The sequence below is a fragment of the Pezoporus flaviventris genome, unplaced genomic scaffold (assembly GCF_033815535.1).
Source record: "Pezoporus flaviventris isolate CSIRO_AGI_PZ_B2104156 unplaced genomic scaffold, CSIRO_AGI_Pfla_v1 ptg000041l, whole genome shotgun sequence".
Lineage (NCBI taxonomy): Eukaryota > Metazoa > Chordata > Aves > Psittaciformes > Psittacidae > Pezoporus > Pezoporus flaviventris.
In genome coordinates, this window is record NW_026892589.1 from 10,364,888 (window position 1) to 10,390,038 (window position 25,151).

Here is a 25,151-nt window from a genome sequence, read left to right on the forward strand (position 1 = left end):
GTTCAGACCATCTGAAACTCCACCCAAGCTAAAAAGAATGGTTACAACTTAAAGGAGCAACAAATCTTGTATAAATACTAATTTAAGGGAACAAGCTATTTTAATGTCCATTTTCAAAAGCATTACTGGCATGAAATCCCAGCTCAGTTGAAGTTCAGGGAGCTTTTGTGAATCCAGTCAGGATTCTAGCTTTTTGTTTCACTGGAAGCAGGCTATAGGAAGCATGTTCGAGCTTTTGAGAGCACTTACCACCCTCAAATCTAGCACCAGTCATCACTGCTGCACAACTGTCAGTTTAACAGAACTGTAACGTATCACACTACTGCATGAAGCTTATGCAGCTTTCGGTCTCCTGGTACACTGCTACTCTAAATCCTGTCCCAACAGATGCTCCTTCTGGTTCTAAGATCTCACACACACGATGTAGCTCATCCAGCTACCATCCGGCTGCATGGCACCGAAGTTGGCAGCGTGCATGCCAACCAAGAAACATATCTTGCCCTGTACCTAAAACAGCCTACATCATCCAAAACAGGGATATTTCCTAGCTGCATCCTAAAGCAGGATATGTGATGATGCTCAGAAAGACGTGTTTTGTGTTAAAAGGAAGCTGCGGTTTTGATATCTGCAAGAGAGACCTAATTACAGAGAGCTTGGCCGTTGTAACTTTTCACCACTGCTAGCTGTAAAACCAGACAACAGCTATCCAGCACATTTAGTGTGTAACACAAAAAAGACAAAAATGCAAAAGTAAAACAAGGCCTGCTCCATGAGACATATGAGGAAACTTAACCAGTCATCTGGGAAATAAAAAGAAAGTAAGGGAAACATTCAAAGAGGTCTTAACATTTTATCACTATTTATGGTGACTCTGGTTTTCATGCTATATAGACCTTGACTGAAAAAAGGTAAAAATGCTTTGCAGCATTAATTATTGTTGTGTCTCTGGAAACATGTATATGCACTAATGCATCACTATATAGACATAAGTGTATTCATTGTATTCAAAGAGTCACGGATATATCTTGATAAGTAAGTTTTACATATACTGTAGCTAAGTGTTCTTGTTTAGAGGAAAATTTAAACCCACCTTCCTGAAGCTGCTGTACTTCCAGAAATAATGTCTGGGTTCTAACAGTAGCTTGTGAATTTCAGTGAGAACACCTACTTTCTCAGTACCTGAAGATTTAAATAACATTTTATAATGTACATTTCAAATACTACTCAGCATTGTTAGGTGTTTGTAACAGTTGTTGGGTAGTCCAATATAAAAATCTCGCTCCAGTCACAAATTATGAAGGGCCTCTAGAATGTGGTATCTGCACATATTGAAACACACAATAATGCAAAGTGTGCCAAATTACTTTGTAGTCTCTAGCAAATACTATTAGACCCCTTAGAAAATGTAAGCTCAACTGATATACTGCATTAAGCTAGGCAAAGCTGACACATACTCTTTTAAATGACAGAATCGGTCATGTTCACAAAATGTGATCTCTACAGCTAGCTGCATTTTCCTTATTGTCCTATGTCACAAAATTTAACTACTTGAGAGTAAATATATTTAATGAGTCATTTTAATGGCATATGTTATTTAGGAAGGCCCATCATTAAATTAATATTTACTTTTACAAGCATTGCTTGCTCAATTACCAACGCTGCTCCAAAAATGTGAAGTCATATGCACATGTTGGGTGTAACTATATGATGGCAAACAATTTACCTTTTTTTCACTGAAAACACACAACCAAGAGTATCTTTCCCACTTTGTTCTGGCCAAAATATGACTTTATGATCCGCTGTTGAAGACAATTATGTACTTCCATGACCTTTACCTCAACATATGTGATGGTGGCGCAAAAGGAACACTTAGTGCCTTGATCGTGCAACCACTAATTTATGTTTTCTCATTTTAATCATGCCCTTTGTTCCATTCAAATCAGTCTTCATTCTCCACATGTACTTATGACGTACTATTACTGCAGGTACACCTCAGATAAACCTCACCCCAAACACCAAATGTAGGACACACATCCAGCTGGCGCTCTCCTGTTTAGTGGGACAAGTATCCACAGAGCAGCTCCAGGCACAGGTGTGCATGCTTCATTTATCAGGGGCAGTGTAAGACGGCCAAAAGAGTCATTAACAAGGCACATTTGCGGGTTTTCTGCAGGATGGACGTTTTAAAGGCACGCTCCTCGCTTTTGCTTTTCCGACTGAGAAGCAAAGTAGGGAAACAAACCGCGCTGTACTTTCGCTGTCATTGTTATTGCTGGATAAACCTAAGCAGAAAAGTAGGGCTCTCACGGAAGCCAGCACTGAACCCGTGCCATTCACAACGTCTCACCCAGCTCCAGTTAACCCTAAAATGCCATTCCCAGCCTGAACTAACACAGGAAATAACCGTAAAATGTTTCCTCTCCCCGCCCCGCCCTCTTTACCACCTAATGCAAGCGGCGAGGGGAACCCTGCAGGTGCAGAGCAGTGACCTCCGTTCCGCGGTGCAGCTCCGCGCACCACAGCTGTAACCAATGCCCGGCCCCGCGCTGGGAGCACCGCTCACCAAGCCCCGCGCCGGGATTCCCCCCCGCCGGTAACGCCGGGCGGACCCACCCCACAACTTCCGGTCCTCACCATCCCGCCCCCCCCCGCTCCCAGCTAGCCCCGCCCCTTTTCACCTCATCAGCCACTCCGTGCAGCCCAGCCGCCCACGTGACGGCGCTGCCAGCAGAGTGACGGAGCCCTCAGCCAATGGCGGCGCGCTGTTCCCCGCGCGGGTGGGCCTTGCCGGGCCCCGCCGTGCGGCCGCGGTGAAGTTCCCTCGGGGCGGGCCGGGGCCCTCGGTGGGTGCGCGGCGGGGTCGGGACGGAGGCGCCGCTATGGAGGAGCCAAGCGAGCGTAGCCCTTTGCTGAGCAGCGCGGAGCGCGGCCGGGCGGCGAGCAGCGCCTTTCATGGGCGGCGCTTGGCCTGCGCTGCCGTGCTGCTGGCCGAGCTGCTGGAGCGAGTGGCCTTCTACGGCATCACCTCCAACCTGGTGCTGTTCCTCAACGGGCCTCCCTACGGCTGGGAGGGTGCCCAGGCCAGCCAGGCCCTGCTGCTTTTCATGGGCATCACCTACCTGGTGTCACCTTTCGGTGGCTGGTTGGCTGACGCCCTCCTAGGCAAGTTTGGCACCATCCTGCTCAGCATGGCACTCTACCTGCTGGGCATGCTGGCCTTCCCTGTCATCGCTGCACCGCACACCCGCCAGGGCCTCTGTGGGGACATCCCCCTGTTCCCTGTAGAGAACTGCTCCTCTCCGGCCGCCAACGCCACCATGACGCCTTGCTCCCAGGTGGGAGCCACCCGCTACTGTGCCACAGCCACCTTCATCGGACTCGTACTCGTGGGGCTGGGCGTCGGGTCAGTCAAGGCCAACATCACCCCTTTCGGGGCAGACCAGGTCAAGTATTATTTGGCAGCTGCCAAATTGTGTGTGGGTGCAGATCTGAACCAGGAGACAGGTGTCAGTCATGTAGATGGGCTTACCTTGGTGGGGTGGATGGTGTGCCTATTGATGCACATCACAGTAGGTGTTAAGTCTCAGAAGGAATCAGATAATGCAGCTTTGTTCTCTGTGTAACGTAAGCTGTTAAGTTGTACCCTGTTTGATACATTTTTAGTGTCTGTGGTGTCTGATCTCTTATGACTCCTGGCTTCCTCGTAGCCCTGCCTTACTTGCGGTACCTGGTTTGGTTAAGCCATCGCTGTCTTGAAGAGTTGGGTTGAATGCTTAATGGCCATTAAGTGGATTGTCTGCATCCTGCACTGTGGATTTAATTTGATCTTGGATCTCATCAGGTGGAATATCTGATACATATTTTAGGTTTGACAAGGATAACACACGCCTTGTATGGCAGTGGTCAGATATCTTGATAAGCAATCATCCTCTGTAAGTGAAGGCTAGAGAACAGTTTTTTATGCTTTAGACATTCTCTGTCTACTGCACTGCCCTTGAGTGATATTTTTGTGCAGGATAATGCTGCACCACATGGTGGATGGGAAGGTGCTCTCAACATGGTAAACATTACCTGAGCTCTTCTCATAAGGACATGTCCTGTCAAACGACCTTATTCACATCATCATTTCAGTGATGTCATTCATTGGATCATCACTGCAGAACCAAGTGGCTTTACAGAAAACATTTGAGAGACAGCTTATAATTAAGTGTCTGTTGGAATGCACTGTTGCGCATATATATGTAAACTTATTCATTTTATAATCTGCTAAGGTAATGGGTATAATTTCAGCTTTGCAAATGGAGAATTTCAGATGGTTGGATATGAGCAGCTTTTCTAACCATTGTTCTTGGTGACAAGGCAAGGAAGATACCTTTATACAGTTGTGGGTGTGTTTAGTGGCTCATTAAGTTCTGGTTGGAGCAGGTATCAGAAATGCCATGAAAGTCTTTGTGAGAGGTAGAATCTACCACAGGATCTTGCCAAACATACCTCTGTTATCTAATTTGTAGTTTACATCTGTAATTCTTTGTATTTGCTACATTATAAATTCTGGAGTTCTGGGTGAAAGGCAGTATATAAATGTAAAACATTATTATAGCCTAGGATTGCGTGTCCCCAGTGTACTGGTTCTGTTCAAGCCAGCATGAGCCCATCAAGTGAAATAGCTTTAATATGACTTTATCTTGTAAGGTGTTTTTCAAAGCTGCCTGCTTATCCCCAGAACACTTTATGAACATTAAATATAAGAGATAAATAATGGCAGGAACAGAGCAAAAGAAGAACCATTGCCAATGGAAGCATAGCTGTTGTAGCTGGATTTTCTAAAGGCTTTCCCCCCAGGATTTCACAGAAAGCAGGTTTTGGATAGGGTTGCAGATAATTCACAGTGATTTATGTAGGGTGAAGCAAAAGAAATACTCCTTTCTGGTTCATAATAATCAGTAGAGCTCTGCCAAGTACTGAATTTTTGCCCTTCTCTGGTTTTCTGACTTATCTATTATTAAGTATGTTACAGCATACCACTTACATTGTTGTGCAGTTTTGGGCCCTCTTGGGTGCCTTCTCCATGCATCGAAATGCAGCAAACCGCTGGGTAAATGGATATGTATTGCTGAGAACAAAGTCTGTCTTCCAGAGTCACATTCTTGGGAGGCCAGAATACAATGCAAATGTGTTTTGGCTGGACACATGCTGACGAGATTTGTCCTCTTTCCCTTAAATACCAAAAGAAAATATGAATTGTATATAATGTTGTTTAGCTGGTATGAACCAGCTTTTAGATATTGTAAATTATACTGTTTGAACATCTCTTAAAAATTACAATGGATTTTTTTTTTTGTTTTAATGTATGATCTGTAATTTGAGCCCAAATATAATTAGGATGTTTTTCTTTAGAAGAAAAGAATCACTTTGTGGAAATTGGGAACTGAATTCTAGTATTTATTTTCCTCTAAAATAGTTTCTTAACTTCTGTTACATGGATACTTTTAGAACTGCTCTTACAAGTGGCTAAGTAGGCTTAGTATAGAGTAACTTTTCTCAGTCAGGTTAGCAAAAAAACAGTGACTGCAAACTAGGCACAGACCAGCTTTACTTTAACTGTGTTTATAAATAAGAGCCTTTTTTCTAGAAATTCAGATTGATCTGTCATACTGGTCTAAATCTGAACTGATGGTTCTCAGAATAGTGTTTGTAATCATGTGATGTGTATAACCTGGCACTTTCCAGTTCCCCTTTTAAGTGCCAGTGTTCTGCTGTCACTTCCTGTTCTATGCAGCAGTTTGTGACTTTCTGTACTTGGGAAACAATATGATTTTCCCTCATCATTGTGAAAGCTGGTTTAGCTTCAGCACTGAAGCCGACAGTAGTAGTAGGCTTCTGATCTAGTATCAGCTAGATCAGGAGTAATTATAAATAAATCTGTTTTGGGGTGATGGTGATTAGAGATGCTAGTTTTAAACCACATTATATCTTCTTTATGACTTGAACCACATTCACTGATCTATCAGTCCGTAATCTTCAAAAATCTATCTTTGCTAAAATCATTGTTGCAGTAGCATCATCAGACACAGAGTGCTATTGGAAATTTATTGGAAATTGCTGGTGGAAAGACGGCTTTAGAGTGATCTTTGTTTTTTTTTTTTTTTTCAGCATTTACTTGTAGAGCTTAGATTTGCCAGCCTCTGGGGAAGGATGCAGGACCATGTATAAAGAACTGAACATCACTAACTGCAAGTTACTTTGTTGTTGAACTTTCGACTGCAACCATCTAAGACTGTAGATAAGTTTAAAAACTGCAGTTGTGACACTCACATGGGCAGTACTAATTTGTGTCTTGTTTCCAGCAGAAGCAGAACACATGTGACATTAGTGAGAGGAAGCGGACTTTAAATGTGGACTAGCCAAATTTTAGTATAAAAATCTGAAATTATGTAGCAGCTCTGGTACTGCGCTTTCTCCAGAGACTCTCGAAGACTAACCGGTGTCTGTAATGATGGATTAGGTGGTCAGAAATTCTCTGTGAATTTGACTGTGGAAAACTGTTATTGTTCTTTCTTTTGTGTGCTAAGGACAAGAGCAAGCTTCTGTGTTTTCACCCTTGCTCCGTTGTGTGGCTGTTCACATAGTTGGCCGGGATAAGTTTGGGGTTTTTTGTTACATTTGTCACTTGTGACTGTCAGTTGATTGCAGAAACTGCTAATGTCAGTAACTTCTAATCTTTTTCCTTTTATGTGAGTCAAACAGGAGGTCGTAGCTTTGGATTTGTTGTGATCTGAAGAGGGAGAGAGGGAAGATTATGACATACTGGAACTCTGTAATGTTGTGGTTTAGGAAATACTTGAGATCATTAGCAGATGACGCCAAATCAGATGAAGCAGTGGAATGGTAGGCACCAGATAGTCACTAGCTGTGGCAAAAATAAGAAATCCTGTGGATGACCTTTTCTTTGAAACTGCCTTAGAGAGCTAGGAAATTACTTTGTGACAAAGCAAAGCATCTAATGGGAGCTATGGAGAAGACGTGGTGCTCATAGATGCATGCCTCTTTACATAAAAATCAGGAGAATCGAACAGAATCTTAATGTTTGAGCTTTATAATATTTTTGGTTTCAAGCCATACAAACTGCTTTTGATCATCTCCTAAGAAAGACATTGCTGTTTAAAATTCCAGGGGAGGAATAATTCAGCAAGGGGTCATCTTTCTTCTAAGGCAGAATGAGGTCTAAGTATTAACCTCAGGGACAGCTGTGCTATGGAACTTGCCATTGGTTAGGTATCTGTAATGACATTTCATCAGGTGTCAGAACTAAAGATCTAATTCCTCTCTTGTTGCTCTAGTTGCATTTAAAATTTTGTTCTGATTGTAAGATGTTAACCTTGTATCCTAAATGAGTTCAGTGCTGCAGTGCAGAGTTATGCAGCTGATGTGTCCTCTGCTGAAAGTGGCTGTAAATAACCTAATGACTACACAATTCCCATAACAGTGTTCCAGGCACTTAGGATTCTTTATCATGAAAACCGTGGTTGAAATTACCTCTTATCTGGCCATAATCAGTCTGATATATGTTATGTGTTAGAAATTTTTATTCTGAGAACTATTTCTTTACTATTTTGAAATGCAGTGCTGCATAGGTCCCAGTTACAAAACTAAGAATGTCATTGTGCTTTTCTTTCTACATTTGGATTAACTACATGTGAAGGATAGTTCTCATATATATCAAATAAAACGCATTTTTGACTGTAGAAAAATAAGAGGTTAGATTTTTCTTTTGCAAAAGTTATGTTAGATGTCTTGAAAGTAGCAGGATTACTTCCTCTTTAGAGGCCCACCTGAATGCAGGCAGCATTGACATGTGGCCAAAGACCAACAGAGCAGCTGTGGCCAGACTGCTTAGAGCTGCTCATTTCCTTCATTTCTTTGTTGTTGGAGTTTTTTGGTGTGAGTTTTTTGTTTAATTTTTGGAAGAGTTTGGGAGGTGATTTTTTTAATAATTAAAATTTGGCCTAAGGAAAAATTAGGGCAATTGGGATGCTCCTTGTATAGTACAATAGGTCATTCTGTATTTTTATTGAAGCAGAAGCACTACTGGATTGTTTCTTATTGTTCTTGGGGAATGACATGCTATCCCATTTACTAGGGAAAACAGCTGTGTAAAGTTTGAAGAATGCAGAACAGTGAACTGGAGACTTGGGGCTGGGTATTATGCAGTGGGAGTTGATTAAATAAGTGACAGCTGTCCATCACTGGTAAATTCTGTGGAAAATGTCTGAATATCAGCTCATTTGCAAAGCCATATGTTACCTAGAACAAATAAATTGTGTGTATTAGGTATGTGCTAATGTTCATTTCAGGGCACCTTTGAAGAGTTTTACTGCAGTGTTTTTGTGCTGTGATAGGAGACCTTGCACTCTAGCCATGGCTTTTGGCTAATATTTGTGTTTTCCTGTTGTAAGGAGTTTGACTGAAACATGGTAAATCTAAGAAGGTAACCTTTTCCATACCTTTGGGTTGCGATGGGTACAGAATCTTTCAAACATACTTATTTTGACTTTCAGTATAGGGATGTGGAACCCTTAGCCTACAGGACAGATTTGGTCCAGGACCCAAACCATACTTATGCCATTAATGTGCATCATTTTCCTACTGCAGTTGCTGGTAGGATATTAAGAAAACAATGAAGCTAGTGATGCTGGTACCACAATCTGAGTGCTGCTATGCTTGAGCACAGATGAAATTGAGCAGAGGGAGCAATAGATTTTTCTTTGTGCTTGAGTGATTGAAAACAGTGCAAGCATAAGGGGGAAAGGGAGAATTCCTGCTGTTTTGTGAAAAATACTTATCCTTGATAAAATAATAAAATTGTGGCATTGTTTTCTTCTTGGTCCCTTATTAGAATATAGTGTCTATTTATGAAGAGTAGACTGATCTATTTTGTGCTGTCACACAGCTCAAGTAATAGCCCAGAGGGGGGAATTTTGAGTAGTTCACTGTAAATGCAATACAGCTCCTATTTTATGTGGCTCATGTGATATTTGGAAGGAGCTACAAGGATTGCCTTTTAACTCTACCGTGTCTTTTGGTTTTGGTAAGACTTCTTCATAGTTCTACCACTTTGACAGGATATTCCACTGGCTAATTCATGGTAAGTTTTATTAATTTAGTAATGTTTGTCAATGAAATACCATAGTGGCATTTCAGATGTGGCTATGGTGTGGTTTTTAGTGTGTATATATACTTTGATAAGGAAGCAGAAAATGGATTCTGTTCTTTGTAAGAAAGACAATGTGTCTGTCCTTTGAGCATCGTATTACTTTTTTGGTCACTCAGTTTCAAAAAGGATACTGGACATGGAGAAGAAAGCTTCACAGAATGGCCACACACATGGTCGTTAGTTTCCATGCAAGGAATCATGAAACACTCTACAACTTTCTATCTCTGAAAAGGCAGCTAGAAGAAAGATGTAACAGTGGCTTGTGGAAATAATGATCAGGGGGAAAGGCAGAAATGGGTCAGGGATGGGATAAAGCTCAGCTGTCTTTTGTTGTTTCCTGGAACTAGGTAAAATGAGTGAGGCTAGGAAAAGGCAGGTTCAAAACACACAAATGGAGGTGGTTCTTCTCACTGTGTAACTAGCTGGGGAACTTTTTACCACAGGGTATTACGTGCTGACCTGGGTTCAGAGGTGGGATGGATAAGTTCATGGAGAGGTGATCTGCTGCATTTGTTATGTAATAGAAGCTGTCTTTGGTTCAGGAAGTTTCTCATAAGCTAATGTTTGGAGGCAGGGATAAAACTTGATGGAAGCATCATGCTGTACTTGTCCTATTCTTACCATCTCATAGCTTTTCTTTGCATAGATGTGAGCAAGGTCATTTGTAAGAGAGAGGGGGAGGTCATCCTCCTTGCAGAAATTAGAACTGAGATTTTTATGGTGAAGAAATGGAAACTTCATAAAGTAGATTGTTAACTCTATGTAACTTAGAGCACTGTGCTTACAATGTAATTGTTTTCTAATATCTGGGGGTCGGAAGGAATTCCTAGTTTGATACACTACTGCAGGTGCTGACTGTTAGAATTAGGAGGCGAGTACCAAGTTGAAATTGGAAAGGCAGAATTTCTTGGATTGAGGCTCCAAGATTGTATCTGACATGCTAGCAGGCCTGTCTGAATGCCTAACGATGCTATTAACTATGCACAGGAGTAGATACTTTAATGTTTCTTTTGTTAGGCATGGTTAAATGATACAGATGAGTTTATGTACCACTGAGAAACTTGAAGCTGTAAATCAGAACTGACAACATTAAAAACCTATTTCAAGGCATAGCCTGCTTTTCATATTGCAAACTAAACACAGGTCTTTTGAAGATCCTGCAAATGAGGAAGGGAAACTTGCAATTAGAAATCAAGAACCTGACTCAGAAGGACTGGTGCATAGCACTGACTTGCTAGTCACTATTAATGGCCTTTCAGTCATAAAATAGTGACAAATAGAGTATTACGAATTCTTCTACAGACTAGTTGATCTTTTTGATGTCTTTCAAATTGTAATTTGCATGATTCCTCTTACATCGCATCTTATGAGTGATGTTAGGTTCCCGTGACTTCATTACAAAACATAGGTGACTTACAGTAGGCACTACAGAATAAAGAGTGATAATGAACACTACAGGATAGTTTTATAAACCAGGGTTGTCTTTACTTTCACTTGAGAGACATTGAGAGCTCCAAGCAGGAAGACAGCACTAGGAACAGTGCTGCCTTAATAGAAGAATAAATATTTACTGGGATTTTGTGACACCTCAAGCAATCCAAATTTATTTATTCAGTTTTTAAATGTTGGAGGGGCAAGTCTTCAGTTTATGTTGAGAGGCATTAGGACTGTGCTAAAGTTTAAATTTGTGCTTTAATTGCCAAGCAGTCATTTGAGGCTTAGAAAATGGAATATGGTTATCGGTTATGACAAGTTAAGAAGCAATTAGTTACAATGCTAATAATTAATTTTTAAGTAGGTTAACTTTGTTTACCAAAAAAGATAGTTATTTCAACTTCTGTGGACTATGGGATGTTAGTCTGAGTGAGCTTTGTCTAAAGAAATGACCAAACGAGAGACAATGCAGTAGAAATAATGATGTCCTTAATAGGGAAGCTACAGCATTGTATGGCTTATTTTATCCCTATCCTAAACTTGTAGCAGTAGGTTACTGATATAATGGGGTAGCTCAGTAAGGTGTCATTTCATCAAATATCATGCTAAGCCCGAAACACTTCAATGATTTCAGTATGACTCTAAACCTGAACTCTTCCGTGCCTTGAACTTGATGGAATCTAATAAACAGGCTTCATTTTCTTCAGAAAGGGAGTGACTTGTTTTTTAATCCTTTCCAGGTCAAAGACCGGGGTCCAGAAGCCACAAGAAGATTTTTTAATTGGTTTTACTGGAGCATTAATTTGGGAGCTATTCTGTCTCTGGGAGGCATTGCATACATTCAACAGAACGTGAGCTTTGTTATTGGCTACAGCATCCCAACAGTTTGCATTGGGATTTCATTCATGGTTTTTTTATGTGGTCAGAGTTTCTTCATCACAAAACCACCTGATGGTAGTGCCTTCACAGACATGTTTAAAATCCTCACGTATTCTTGTTGTTCAAGAAAGAGACACGTGGAACATTCAGCTAACAGGTGTGTATTGAGCTCTTTTGTATAGTCTGGATTCAGTGATAAGAGTTGGAACTAGTTAGTTCAAACTAGATGGCAGGAAGTCACACCAGGGAATACACTGGGAGATACAATTTTGCTTTGAGAACTGGAAAATTTTAGTCCTGGAGATCTTTTCTGGAGTGAGAGAGGGGCACATCTTGAAATCACTGGGTCTGCTTGCTGCAAGGTCAAGTCTGCTGGTTTTGATTGAATGCTGTGGCTTGCCAGATCATTCTGAAAGCGTAACATAACCTAAGCAAGCTGCCTTTAAAGCATTAGTTAACTTTCTTCTCTGCTTAGATATGTTTATGGGATGAGTTCTGATTTGAAAAACACTATAATCTGCATTTAATATTCAGAGTGGCTTGATGGACAGCTAAAATGTCTACTGATGTTTTGCTTCCCAAATGGTTACCCCACTCTTAGGAAGGCCGTGGAATACTGTTGGCCTTCTACGTATTCATATTACAAAACAATTCAATTAATAAGAATAATCTGTATTTTGTGATCCTCTTCTTAAGTTCTGAATTTGCAGTGCCAGTTATTCATGCATGGTGGTGTGAGGATGGGAAATAAAGAAACCTTTATAATAGAAGTTTTCAGCTGATGCTTTCACCTGCTGATGATCCATCCTGATCTAGTTGTTCTGATGCAACTTACACAAGTAACATTTTTTGGAAATGTGTGACCTTTTTATAATGAGATATTGAGGTTTTGTTGCTGCTTTACTGAACATTTCAAATTCTTTTCAAAAGCGAAAGCCAGGGAGTACTTCAGCAACCTCGCAAGCAAAGCCTGTTTGAGATGGCCAAGCTGTCTCGTGGGGGCCCATTCAGAGAAGATAAAGTAGAAGATGTGAAGGCTCTTGTCAAGATTATCCCTGTCTTTTTGGCTTTAATACCTTACTGGACAGTATATTTTCAAGTGAGTAGTTCCAAATAATTACATTTTTATTTTACATGTCTAAAACCATAATTTAAGGGCCATAACTTCCTCCTCCTCCTCCCAGTTGCATTTGAAAGATCTCTTGGCAGTTGCAGTTCTGAGTCTGTGCTATAAATCTAACTCCTCTCTGAAAATTACCCCCATGAGCAGTTACCTGGAGGAAACACACAAAAGCTTTTGTGGGGAAGCTGTTCTGTAAGGTTTATTTACACTTGGCATTCAGTAGCAGTGATTCTAAAGATGAGTATCGAAGAAGATTTTTTCGGTACTCTGGTATTGGCAGTTTGACCTGTTTAACACCCATTTCTTCAATAATGTTAACTACTTGTCTTTCACACATCTGGGGTTGCATCTCGGGAGTAATTTTAATAATGTTATATTAGCAAAACTAATGCTATGTGATGATAGCTTCTGATTTTTTTTTTTATTTGCTAGATAAAATTGTGGAAAGCTATATTAGCTTACCAGTATGCCAAAGCATCTAATTTCGCGTCTCTCTGAGGACTCTCATAAATATGAAACTCATTCTGAACTTGAGAGAAGAAAAATGGCTGTGAAGAATACTTTCAAATAGTATTTTTACTTGCTAATAAAAAAGAAAAGAAAATGATAGTTAAAACTAACAGTTGTACAATTTAACATCTCAAATATTTGAGCTATGTTTCATGTTGTAGTTGATTCAGATAGGTCAGGGTAAGTGGTTCAGATTTCATTTTGATTAATTCCTTTCTGGCTCTTCTGTCTTGGGAAGAGAAGTTGGGATAGCAAATATGTTTTGGTAGAAAAATACACAGAAGTTGTTTTTAAGGTGACATGAATGATTCTTTGCTTTTAGTAAAAATAAATGTAGGGGTTAAAAAATCTTGCAAGGTTCTGACACTAATTCTTTTTGTTTTGCTATAGTAGCACTTTACCTCTGTTATCATCTTTGTTAATGATTAAAATGTAAAAATATCTTGCTCTCAGTAGTCCTCCTCCAAGTAATCGCATCTTTCCTACTACTAGATGCAGACAACATATGTATTGCAAAGTCTCCACCTGAAAATTCCTGAAATATCAAATGACACCAACTCTATTCATACGGTAAGCTGGCAAAACGGTGAGAAGTTTCTTTAGTTGAAGTGCAAAACAGTATTGTACAAAAATTCCATGAAGTTAAGGTAGTGACTAAGGAGGATCAATGACCACAGATACTGGGTATTTAGAAACATGACACATAGTCCAGAGATTTTGGCATACCTACCAGTATATGAAGTTCACACCATCCTGTTTTGTATGTATTCAGGTTGCTTTCACTGCTTCAATTAAGAGTATCTTTATCCTTCAGCAAACAAAGTATGATCTCTGAAGAAACCTTTTAAATTCACATGCCCTAAGTTTTCACAGTTGCTAGTAGCACAACAACGTTCGTACAGACTCAGTAGGAATACCCATACTTAACTGTAACATTATTATTTGCAAATTCAGAACTGAATGCATTTGTAACTTCATACTGTTCAGTTAATATTTATTCCCTTTACCTTGGATCAGTTGAGCATACTGAAGGTAGTTGTTCAATCACTGTATTTCAAGAAAGGCTGGCATCACGTAATTGCAGAAATGGTACTGAGAATTAAAAACAAAGTATGACTATATTAACAGGCTTACTGGAAACTCTTTTAAAATTAAGTTTGGAATCACAGAAGAGTTTGGGCTGAACTGACCTTAAAGATCAGTTTCTTTTATTTTAAATTAATATCAATAATACAGAATGGCTTCAGTCTTCTTAGAGATCAAAAAAAATGCTTGTACTTTATTTTTGTTTGAACTTGCTTGAAAACTGAACTACTTTGAATCATAGCTGAAGGCTTAATGGAAATTAGTGGTTAAGTAAGCGGTCAAGTAAGACTTCTAAACCAACCCAGTGCTAGTTAGTTACTTTTACGTAGTTGAAAAAAAATAAAGAGTAGTCTGACACTTCTTCAGTTAAATGCATCAACAAAAGGATCTAAGGTCAGTTTCTTCAGCTGAGTTCTCAGTTTGTGTAATTTTTGTTGCATAGCATTTGGGCACAGAACACCATGGCCACCTTCCCTTCAAGGTTAAGTTTTGGTGTGTTTGAGTTGCATGTTTATTTAAACATAAGATATTTTCTTGTTTAAAAAAAACCTGATTAATCGGAGGCTTCTGCTTTAGTTGCATCAATTTTGTGGATTACATTCAAGGTAACTGGGATTTTTTAGTATACTCCTAATTCTTCAGTACAGGTTGGCACATTTACGTTTTGATATGTAACCCATTTTGTTCTTTTCATTGAGCTTTTCATATTTATTTATTGCTTGCATTTAAGAGAACTCTCTGGATTTTTTTCTGTTATTATGAAACATGTGACTGTCTTGTTGAAACACTGTCAGTTTGACTAGAGAAGTGGCTTTTCTTTCTTGTAACAAAGTGTACACATGACTTCAGAGTCCCATTGTCAGTCTGAATATTTATAGTATAGAAATGAATGTGGAGCTTTGGTTATCAAACTGAGCCTTTCCCATCACTTTTTTGGGCATTAGAATTGTTTTCAAGTTGTAAGGAGAGTATTATGTTGGAATTAGTTCAGAAAAATAATGGCTTTTATGGGTTTTGCTGACAAGACTAAAACACCACTCATGCTGTGTAGCCACTTTTTCGAACTTGAAAGTATGGCTTTAAAAGTTAGTTACCTGGTTTTAGTGTTTACGTAGAGTATGCAGAATTCAATACAAGGTAATGGAACAATAATCCTGGTCTGTCTTGATACTTCTAAACCATGATTTTCTATCTTGCATAAGAGTGACTGGCTCCTTTTTCTGCAGTGCATCAGTTATGTTGCTCTTCTTGGTTTATTTTGAAATACTTTCCTGTGGTTTAACAGCATTAACAGTAGAAGTCAATAATAAGTTAATTTGATTTTTTGCTGCCTTCTTTGGTATGTGGTCTACTTGAAGGATGCTGACCTGCAGCCTATATTATGTAGGCAGTTTCTTTGAAAGCAATTCTGACTAGTTTGGTTTCTCCAAATGGAAGTGTTTGGAGATAATAAACGAGTGGTAATACAATGTTTTACCTTAGTAGCTTTGTACCTTATCAGGTCTAGGCTTTCTTTAAGCTCTTTTAGGTACCTCTGCCCAATACTAATCAAGTGTATTTACTAATGTATTTCCTCTTGCTATGAAAAGAGTGATATATGTGTATGCCCTTTTAATTTGCAGGCTCGTGATAGAGTAGAAAATGGAAAAACGTAGATTTTTAAACAAAAAAAAACTGCAAACCACCAAAGAACCCCAAACCCAAGTGATCGATTGTATGAAATGCAGCAGTGCCAGAGGCATTTGGTATTTCTCTTCTTTCTTAACAGATTCAGCAAGGGCAAAAAATTCCTACATCCTTGACTCTCATTACACAAATCAGTCTTTGTACAAACTGTTACAGAGGTTAAGGTTAGTGTGGTATTTGAAGCAAACAAAAAGGTGAATGGGAGAGGGAGGGAAATTGACAGGTTTGAAGTTTTGCTGAATATTTTAAAATAAGCAAGAACTTGACTAACTAAGCAGAATTCACTGTGCATTTTCCAAAGTGAGTGAAGATGGCTAAGCAATGTATGTAACCTTGTGTAGCAAACTACTGAATATTTTTATATAGCCAAATGAGCTTATTACTCCCATTTTCAAGTGCATGATCTTGAAATGCCTGGAAAACATTAAAGAGAGCTTAGGATGAATTCAGTTCTAACATCATAATTGTACCATTCATCAATTCATATTCTATCATCATCTACTTCTTGGGGTTTGCAGACTATGAACCAGAAGGCATTTGTCTGGGTGCCTTGGAGAACTGCAATGACAACTGTAATGCAGAGCAAGAAGGCAGTAGTATGTTTAGTGGCTGTTGCAATGTGTCTACATGGAGAGGGTGCTAAAAATGTCCTCATACATGCTCTAATGCTAGTTGGAGCTTTTGACAAAGCTGAATATGGACATGGCTTGATGTCAGTCAGACTTGGTGCTCTTGGTGCAGACTCCTGTGAAAGTGCCAAGTCATGCTTAGCTTATGAAGATCTAAAGGTTCACATTTTGCTAACTCATGTTTTTGCAGTTTGTCATCTTGTCAGCCATGCTGGAGTGACTACAACCACTCAGTGAAATAGGGTTCTAATCTCCAGTGAATGATACATGCCCACACTGTGTTAGAGGGCTGAGGGCTTTGGTTTTTGAGATACTTGCAGTGGCTGAGATTTGCAGCCTTAAGGGAATGTGGCTGGCTGCTTCAGTTACTCTGGCTGTAGCTTTGAGGGCCACAGGCCCCTTGGTCATCCTGGATAATCTCTAGAAAAATATTTATCTATTTTAACCTTGTGCTTCCGTACCCACAGAAACAGTTTAGTACCAAAAACCAAATGTGTCTGAAACACATAGATCAAGCAGTGCTTGTATTTTGGGTCACAGAGTCAGTGCGATGCATAGTACAGTATCACACTGTTCTAAATGCAATATAAAAAATACCCCCAAACCAGAACATGTTTATAAATCTTCCTGTACTGTCTGTTTGTTATCTCTGAACAGATGCTAAATATTATTAAGCTTGGTAGAAATTGTCTCATTCATACAGACGGGAATCTTACTGTCAGTTACTGATTCTTGCAAATGAGAAATGCATGTATTCCACCATACTATTTGTTCATTTGACAAGTGTAATTTAATTTTAATTGAGTTTTGTATTCCATTAGTAAAACTCTGTTTCCACTACTCTGTGGCATATTTCTGAAAGTTCTAAGCCTAATAATAGATCTACAGAACCTAGCTATTAAATATTTCTCGTGACTGAAGTAGAAAAAAAGTTTAATTCTGTCAAACTGGAGTCTATCACTGGAAGCAAAACAGTAGGGACTATTTAATTGCATTAAATCAGTTCCTGACTTGTGCGCCATTAATGCTGACTTTGAATGCTTTTAAAGATGTATCTTGGGGTGTATTCATTTAAATAATTGCACAATTTTGTTTACTAGATTTGAGTAGCACAATCAGCCATTCCTCAGACAGGTTTTCTATGGCTAAAAAAAAGGCTTAATGGCAGAAAAGCTCCCAAAGGATAGTGGTTTTTTTTGTTATTTCCATTAAATGTATTTCAGGATGTATGCAGAAAAACTTGGATGTTGCAGCAATGCTAATGGCCATCTCTTCTTTCAAAAGGAATTCATATAGTTTTAGTTAACTTTTGCTTTAACAAAAATTAAGAGTAAGGTTGTAAAATATGGACCCTCTGAAGCTTAGAAATCTTGCAAAAAAATCCTTTGCAAAAATCTTTGAGTTCTACATTTTGTTTTCTTAGAGTACTCTTCATCTGCTGAGTCCTTTTCTTATTCCTCATTTTGCGATGTGCAGTATTATTTGCATTTGTGAAAAGAACCTTTTCACTCTGAATAGCTGATGTTGTTCAGTTCTAGTGGAAAGCTCCTACACCCCTGCACCTTTCCTCCCCCCCCCCCCACCAAAAGAGACCCCAAACCCAAAACAACAGCCCCAACACACACCCACCTCAGCACAGCTGGAAGCAAGACTATGCAGTGCTGTTGGAGTTACTATGGTGAGGAATCATTTGTGCTTCTGAGCTAATAGAATCATGACCTGCCAAATTAAATGAAAACCTGTATAACTGATTGTTTTCCTCAGCTTTTACACACATTTATTTTTCTTTTCACAGTGTTTATATCTGCAGGTTATTTTGGCTCTCAGTGTTCCATCAAAAATATTTGTCTTTTGTAAAAAATAATAGTAAAAAATCAATCCTTGAAGTATGATAATGCTAACTTAAGTCATCTATTCTTTCAGTTTCCAGCAGCCTGGTTGACTATGTTTGATGCAGTGCTTATTCTCATCCTAATACCCTTAAAAGACAAATTGGTGGACCCCATTTTAAAGAGAAATGGCTTGCTTCCATCCTCACTGAAGAGGATTGCAGTTGGAATGTTCTTTGTAATGTGTTCTGCATTTGCTGCAGGTGAGAAAACAATTTTAGAGATCTACTTACACCGTTATTTTTTTCAGCTGTTTGCAAGAGCATTTTTAAAAAACCTTTGTGAATCTTTAAGATTATTCAGAATTCTTTTTCATGGGTTAGTTAAATGGAACTGCATGGATATATTTCTCACAATGAAAGAGATTTTACCCAAGGACTTACCGAACTGTTTTGAATGTTTGTGATAATTGGACCACTTTTCCTGCCTGAAACAGACTTTGAGCATACCTTTTAAAGCCAACTTGTTAGGTAAGGTTTTAACATACAGTGTTACTTTCTGGTATGCTTGATAGAAAAGAACTGTTTGGTTTCTGACCATGTTTTCTCAACAAATCCTTAGCTTCATGTTCAGTGCCTGAGCAAAGTGTCCAGTGTTTATAACGCTGTTAGTCACCTTAATTTAAACTTTATGGTATTGTGGAGGTCTATGTTGTCTGATTTATCAACAATTTATTGTTAAGTTGAAAATTTATTTAATCTGAAGAACAGTTCAGAAATAATTATGTTCCTTCATACAGTCTGACTTCTGAGTATTAAAAAAGTGAAGTTTTACCTAAAATCCTTTCCCTGTATCTGAAATAATAAAGTTAGGTTATGGCTGAACAAGAGTTTCCTTACACTTTAGTTTTTTTCTCCCCTACTTTAATGTTCCCTAATGTTTAGGAATTACTGTAGTGTAAAATAGCTTAGCTATAGCATGAGAGGAAAAAGATGGCAACTCTGTTCAAACCATAAATCGGCTGCTTTTGAGATGATTTAAAGTTGTTAAGCACTGCTGATGTGGAACTGAGCAATGCTTCATAGAACCTATAGCCTTCACCTAGTATCACTGTAATGAACATATTGATAAAGCATTATAGCATTAAATAAATTAATTTCAGCACTTGTAATCTCCTATATTTTAGAGAAGGGGACATTTTATACGGCTATTAAGATTTCTCTCAATAAGAGAGATAATTATCTTATTAGGCCAAGGTCACTTTCTATGTAGGCAAGGAAAGTTCTTAAAGCAAAGTCATTTAAACTTTAAAATAGGAATGTTTCTCTTATTCCATATTACTTAGGACACTGCTACCAGCAAAAGAAGATGATGTAAAACACTTAAATGTCAGCTCCTTAAATAGAACCTGCTGGCTCACATATAAGCGAATGCACAACCAGCAGTATCTGTCTTTACTAGTACTGGGGAAGAAAAGCATATGAAGCTATGATTGCTGATTTGGGGAATGTGTTCATATAGCAGAATTCTTCAAAATTTGAAATGCCACCTTGTTTTCTACTCACCTACGAATGTAACTCATGGCTTTGTTGGTTTCGTCCTCTCCTGACTCTTCTTAAGAAGATGAATTCTTTGGGTGGTTACCTGCAGTTTGGTTGGAAAGTTTAACCTTTCGGAGTAACTTAACATCCCTTCATCATAACAGCAGTTTAAGAGCTTCAGTTGTGACAAATTTGGGGCCTAGGAAACTCTTTTTATTTCTAGCAGGGTGGAACGCTTCTGTTGGTTTGTGTTTCATAAAATTTTTATAAGTGTATTTATAGAAGCCATATATTCGTATGCATAAAATAAAACATCACTTCCAACCATTTTTGCCTTGGAGAGAGATACTGATTAAAATTGTAAACGCATGAAGATGTTAATATCTTAACTTGCAATCTTGGAAGTATCTTAATTTGTTTGTGCCATATTTCCATTTTAACTTGCTTATCTTAACTGACATTAATTGTGGACACTACCTAGGCTGCCTATTAGGTTGTTTAGATTATTTTAAGTATCTTCTAAACTGTGAGAATAAAAGTGATTAGATTTAATGAACATCTGCCAGTGCTCCATGCATTTAATCGTAAATTCTAAGCAGCAGTATTTAAGGTTATTCAACTGGAAAATCTACTTCATTATTAGAGTTTAAACAATTATAGCAAGACCTTAAAATCCCTTTAACTACTAAAACCATAAGATTAAATTTGAAGTTCGTCTGTCAAAGTGTGAGAATCAATAGATTCTGGATTCCAAAGTACTCGACTTTGAAGATAATTTATGGCAAAATTTGGTATTGCGTAGTTATGCTCATATGTGGCTAAATACCTCCTAAATCTGCATGTGTTGTGAAGAGTATCAAACACATTAAGGATCATTTTGAGATGCAGTGATTTTTTGTGTGTGTTGAATACGTATGAATGGAATTACATCCAAGTTCTTAGCTGACTGCATTGCTTTGGTTACATTTTAATTAAGTTCCATTCTGAAATGTTTGGCAGCTGTATTAAAACCAAAACATAAAGAAAACCAGCTTTAATTAAATTAGCTCCTCATAGTCCAGCGGGCACAGAGGTGGCTGAAGAACTAAAAGATACTTAAGATGGGTAAGTGGTCACCTAAAAAGTGAGGAAGGTAGAGGAAAAAGTGGTGGCCTGGCACTGAGGTATTAAGTTTAGAACAGTCTTTACCTGAAAAACACTTGTTAAGAAAACACTCCTTAAGGGCCTCAAGGTAATATTTAAACAAACTTGAGTCAGCCTAACATATTTTCCCTGTACAGCTCTTGGATTTCAGAAGATCAGACTGTAGAGCTGTTGTGAGATTTCAAGCTGAATCGATTCTGAACTGCTATGAATGAACAAACATGAGTTATAAAATGCAGCTTTCCATCTTTTTCAAAGAACTCTTAAGTCCCTTTTTAATGTGTGCTTCCTCACTCTGGTTTTCAGAGCTCTGGCTCCTGCTCCCTAAAATGATGAAATACAATGTTATCCTTAAGCATACGATTTCTAGAACTTCTTGTTTAGTTATGGCCTCACCTACAGACTACACATGGGAGCTATAGGGGGCTTGCCTCATGCTTTCTTCCAAGCTTGGATCTCTTGCCATGACCAGGGCTAATGAAGAAACTTCATGTCATGGTATGAGGTGGTTTTTGCAAGTATTAGCCATTTCCCTTGAAACACGGGCACTTAGCAGAGAGACAGTGATCTGGTTGGCCCCCTCAAAGTTTGTATGTCACAGACTTGAGAATAAACAGGAAAACAGATGTTATGTTGTGTGTTAGAAATTGATTGTGCTCGTTTATATGAAAAGTGCTGTCAATAGGTTCAGCCAACATCACACTAAATATCTATGTCATCCTTTGGCTGCTTCTAGGAAAGAAAAGCTAGAAGTGAGTAAGCAGATATAATCAGTTGTACATGGTATGATACCCATGAAGCAATGTGTCTGTCATCTAAGCCTTGTACAGTGGTGGTGGATTTTATTTTGGTAACAGGAGTGATATTTTGTGGCCCAGGATTAGGTCAGCTCTTGGCTCAACAAGTAAAAAGAGACCAAACTGACAGGCACTAAATAGGAGTCCATGTGTGTAACAGGTTCTGTAGGAAGTAGTTTCATTGACTCAGTGTTGCTCCTCTGAATTGGTAATGAATAAATCCACCTTATTTCCAAGGATATTGAAAGGTCTTTTATAGACCTTCTTTTGGGGTGAAGCAGGAAGTTTCTCTGCATTTTGTGTAACAGTGAGGCAGATCCCTTAATGTGGGCAACTTCAACAAAACCCCTACAGCATTATTTGATACTTTCTACTCTAAACTGTTGTGAGCTAAAAGTGGTGATATTTTACCATCTATAGTACCTGTTTCTCATTTTGCATGAAGTACTTCCTATGCAAAGAAATGCTTGTAAATCAAGCTTTAATGAGCTTTTGGATCACTTGGGATGGTAACTGTCATATAAATGTCATGGTCATATTCATAGAGGGTTTCCATAGTTCTACAGAACTAGTGTAGCTATTTAGGTAACTGAAATGGTTTCTAAATTATTAATACTTTAGTGGCAGAAGCAATGGTTCAACACTGCAAAGTAGTAGTTTGTGAAAATGAAATTGCCTTTAAAAAACCCAACGTAGCTCATATGAGAGAGCTCTCAGCTAATGCATCTGGAAAGGGGTTAAGTATTTGTATAATTATCCCTACTGAGTAATAATATAATCACCAATTCTGTGGCAGAAGAACTGTATGCTTTGGAAAAACAACAGCAAAAATAGTCTGAAATGCTTTGTGTTAGGATATAAGGAAATACATATTCCTATTTTATAACTTGTAATTGCAGTGCAGGGCTGAATCCTCATTTAGTTCTTAATATGAAGAAACAATGTTTGCGTCTTAGGTCATTATTTTCTCCCCCCCTTTCATGTAGGAATTCTGGAAGGCAACAGACTGAAAATTGTAAAGGTTAAAACAATTAATCAGACAATTGGAAATGTTACATACCATGCTGCAGATATGCCAATATGGTGGCAGATTCCTCAATATGTGCTGATTGGATTCAGTGAAATATTTGCAAGTATAGCAGGTAAGAGTCTTTGTGTGGTTTAAAGCTGCTTTCATATCTATCATAAATGATGGATTCTTAGAAAATAAATATTTCCTTCTCAAATCATTATAAATAAGCTCTAATGTTCCCAAATACAGTATTATACGATATAACTTAATATAAGTGTCAAAGCAAACTATTGTCTTTCACATTTGAAAATTGGCTTTTATGAGAGTATGTTATCAAGGCTGAATTTCAAGAAGAGCAACACTTACAATATTCATTTGTCATCCAGTTAGCGCAAGGTATTTGCAAACAATATAAAACAATATACTCTTCCAACATCGTATTTGAAAGAATAATTTCAATGCAGTATTGTCTCCTCTGAATCTTCTGTTGCAAATAAAATTTGTGCTTTGTAATGTTTTTTGGCTTAAAGCTGAGCTCACCCTTCAGAAAGACAATCAGTAAGTGGGAACACCTTTCTGAGGGGAAAAAGGAAGAAATAAGCCATCTTTGGAAAGGTTTATCGCCAGCTTAAATTCATGTTACTTGACTTTTTACATCTCTAATTGAGTGTTACATAACTCCTATCTAAAGTTTTTTGGTGAGATAAGTTTTTTTCTGTAGTTGTTTTAGTACTTCAGTGTGATACTGGGCAAACTGAAGCACTGTTCAAATCCTCCCTTTCCTGAACAAATGCAAGAAAACTTAGATTTCTTAATACTCTTCTGTGTGATGCAGTGAACAGCTGTGTGATCATATTGATTTATTTTTTTTTTTTAAACTGAAAGTGAAGTGGGAGGAGAGGGTGAAGAGGACTATAAAATCCTATTTTCTGCTCTGTTTCATATACATGCAGGGCTCATTAGAGGAGGAAAGCACATGCAACATATCTCTTGTCACTGTGGTATGCCTAACAGTGGTTTACTGTAGTTAAACGAGTGAAAATCTACTGTGAATCTCTTAGCACAGTGTTTCTGTATCTAGTGCTTGGAAGCAATGCTTGGTTAGCAGTAACAGAAACCTTTCATGATCATAGAAGTAGCTATTCTGATACTACTTAAAGAGATTTGCAGAGCTTCCTGATGTAATATATTGGAACTCTTCCAGAGTCTTGATTTTTAAAAATCATTTAGTATTTGCTTAACTATAGTTAGTTATTAATGTGTTGAGAGTGTTGAACTTTGAAGATCGTCAGTTCAAACTGGCATTCCTTATAGCTCTTTTTCTTCGATTCCTTAGGACAGCATTTCTTGGTTTCATTTCCCCTGCAGGAGGTTACTTTCATTCCTCACGCTGGGCAAGTACAGTGGGTTAAAATGAGATTCTCTAATTCTGTAAGCTCTTGCTGGCGGTAGCCCCAGCTGTCACATGGCCCATTTGTTCCCCTCTTAGTGGAACAGAGAACCTCCACTCCACCGGGTTTCTGGTTACACATGTTCTACTCTCATCACAGTTGTTAGGAAATAAAACAAGGTGGTTGGATTGCTAAGCAAGTAAAAGTGTGGGCTTGGTTTCCTTTCCTATCTAAGGAAACAAAAAAAAAAGCTCTAAGCTTCTCTACGAGCTGTCTGGCCTGTGATTTCGTGTGATGGGAAGAGTTAGACATATCTATCACATATTAAACTCCACCTTAGTTATTTAGTATGTTGGAGGAATTATTTTGTGATACGGCTTTGCCTTGTGTGTATTTGTAGTTTTGTGATATGCATTCAAATGCATCATTAGTGTCCTCATTCCTTTCTGGTGAACGGTAGGCTGATGTCTCCCACCAGATTGGTCTTGGGAGTGTCCCATTTACAATGTGAATGCAGTTAGCTCTCTGCTTGCACATAGCATGTACCTGGAAACCAGCACCTCACACAAACTGTCTAATGATAGTAAACATAAGATTTAGACATAAGGGTCTTACTGGATTGCACCAACTGAAATCTAGTTCTTCATTTCTTGTTCTGCAGTAGTCAGTATTGTATATGAATGGGTAAGTGCCAAATGGCTGAAGGTTTGAGGTAAGAGTCTGATCTCTGATAAAGGTCTCTGGTTTCCACCACTCTCCACCCCCTGCCAGTGATGTATAGACAAGTCATTGAATTAATTTGTTTCAGTAAACACCTATCCTTTGTTCATTATCTTTAAAAAATAAAGAGATATCTTTAGATAGATTTATCTTTAAA

The 25,151-nt window shown here is 38.5% G+C and overlaps 2 protein-coding genes across 2 annotated transcripts in view; one reads left to right on the forward strand and one right to left on the reverse strand.

The window, feature by feature from the left end:
* Positions 1 to 5,085, reverse strand: part of GLT1D1 (glycosyltransferase 1 domain containing 1) — a 58,309-nt gene extending 53,224 nt beyond the window's left edge. The window contains exon 1 of the mRNA XM_061466173.1: positions 5,030 to 5,085. Coding sequence (XP_061322157.1) covers positions 5,030 to 5,070 — 41 coding nt within the window. The 5' untranslated portion in view covers positions 5,071 to 5,085. The remainder of the gene's footprint in view (positions 1 to 5,029) is intronic.
* The window catches only part of SLC15A4 (solute carrier family 15 member 4), a 30,434-nt gene continuing 8,090 nt past the window's right edge, over positions 2,808 to 25,151 (forward strand). Inside the window, exons 1-6 of the mRNA XM_061466170.1 lie at positions 2,808 to 3,443; positions 11,389 to 11,684; positions 12,458 to 12,626; positions 13,653 to 13,730; positions 18,485 to 18,653; positions 22,858 to 23,013. Coding sequence (XP_061322154.1) covers positions 2,880 to 3,443; positions 11,389 to 11,684; positions 12,458 to 12,626; positions 13,653 to 13,730; positions 18,485 to 18,653; positions 22,858 to 23,013 — 1,432 coding nt within the window. The 5' untranslated portion in view covers positions 2,808 to 2,879. The remainder of the gene's footprint in view (positions 3,444 to 11,388; positions 11,685 to 12,457; positions 12,627 to 13,652; positions 13,731 to 18,484; positions 18,654 to 22,857; positions 23,014 to 25,151) is intronic.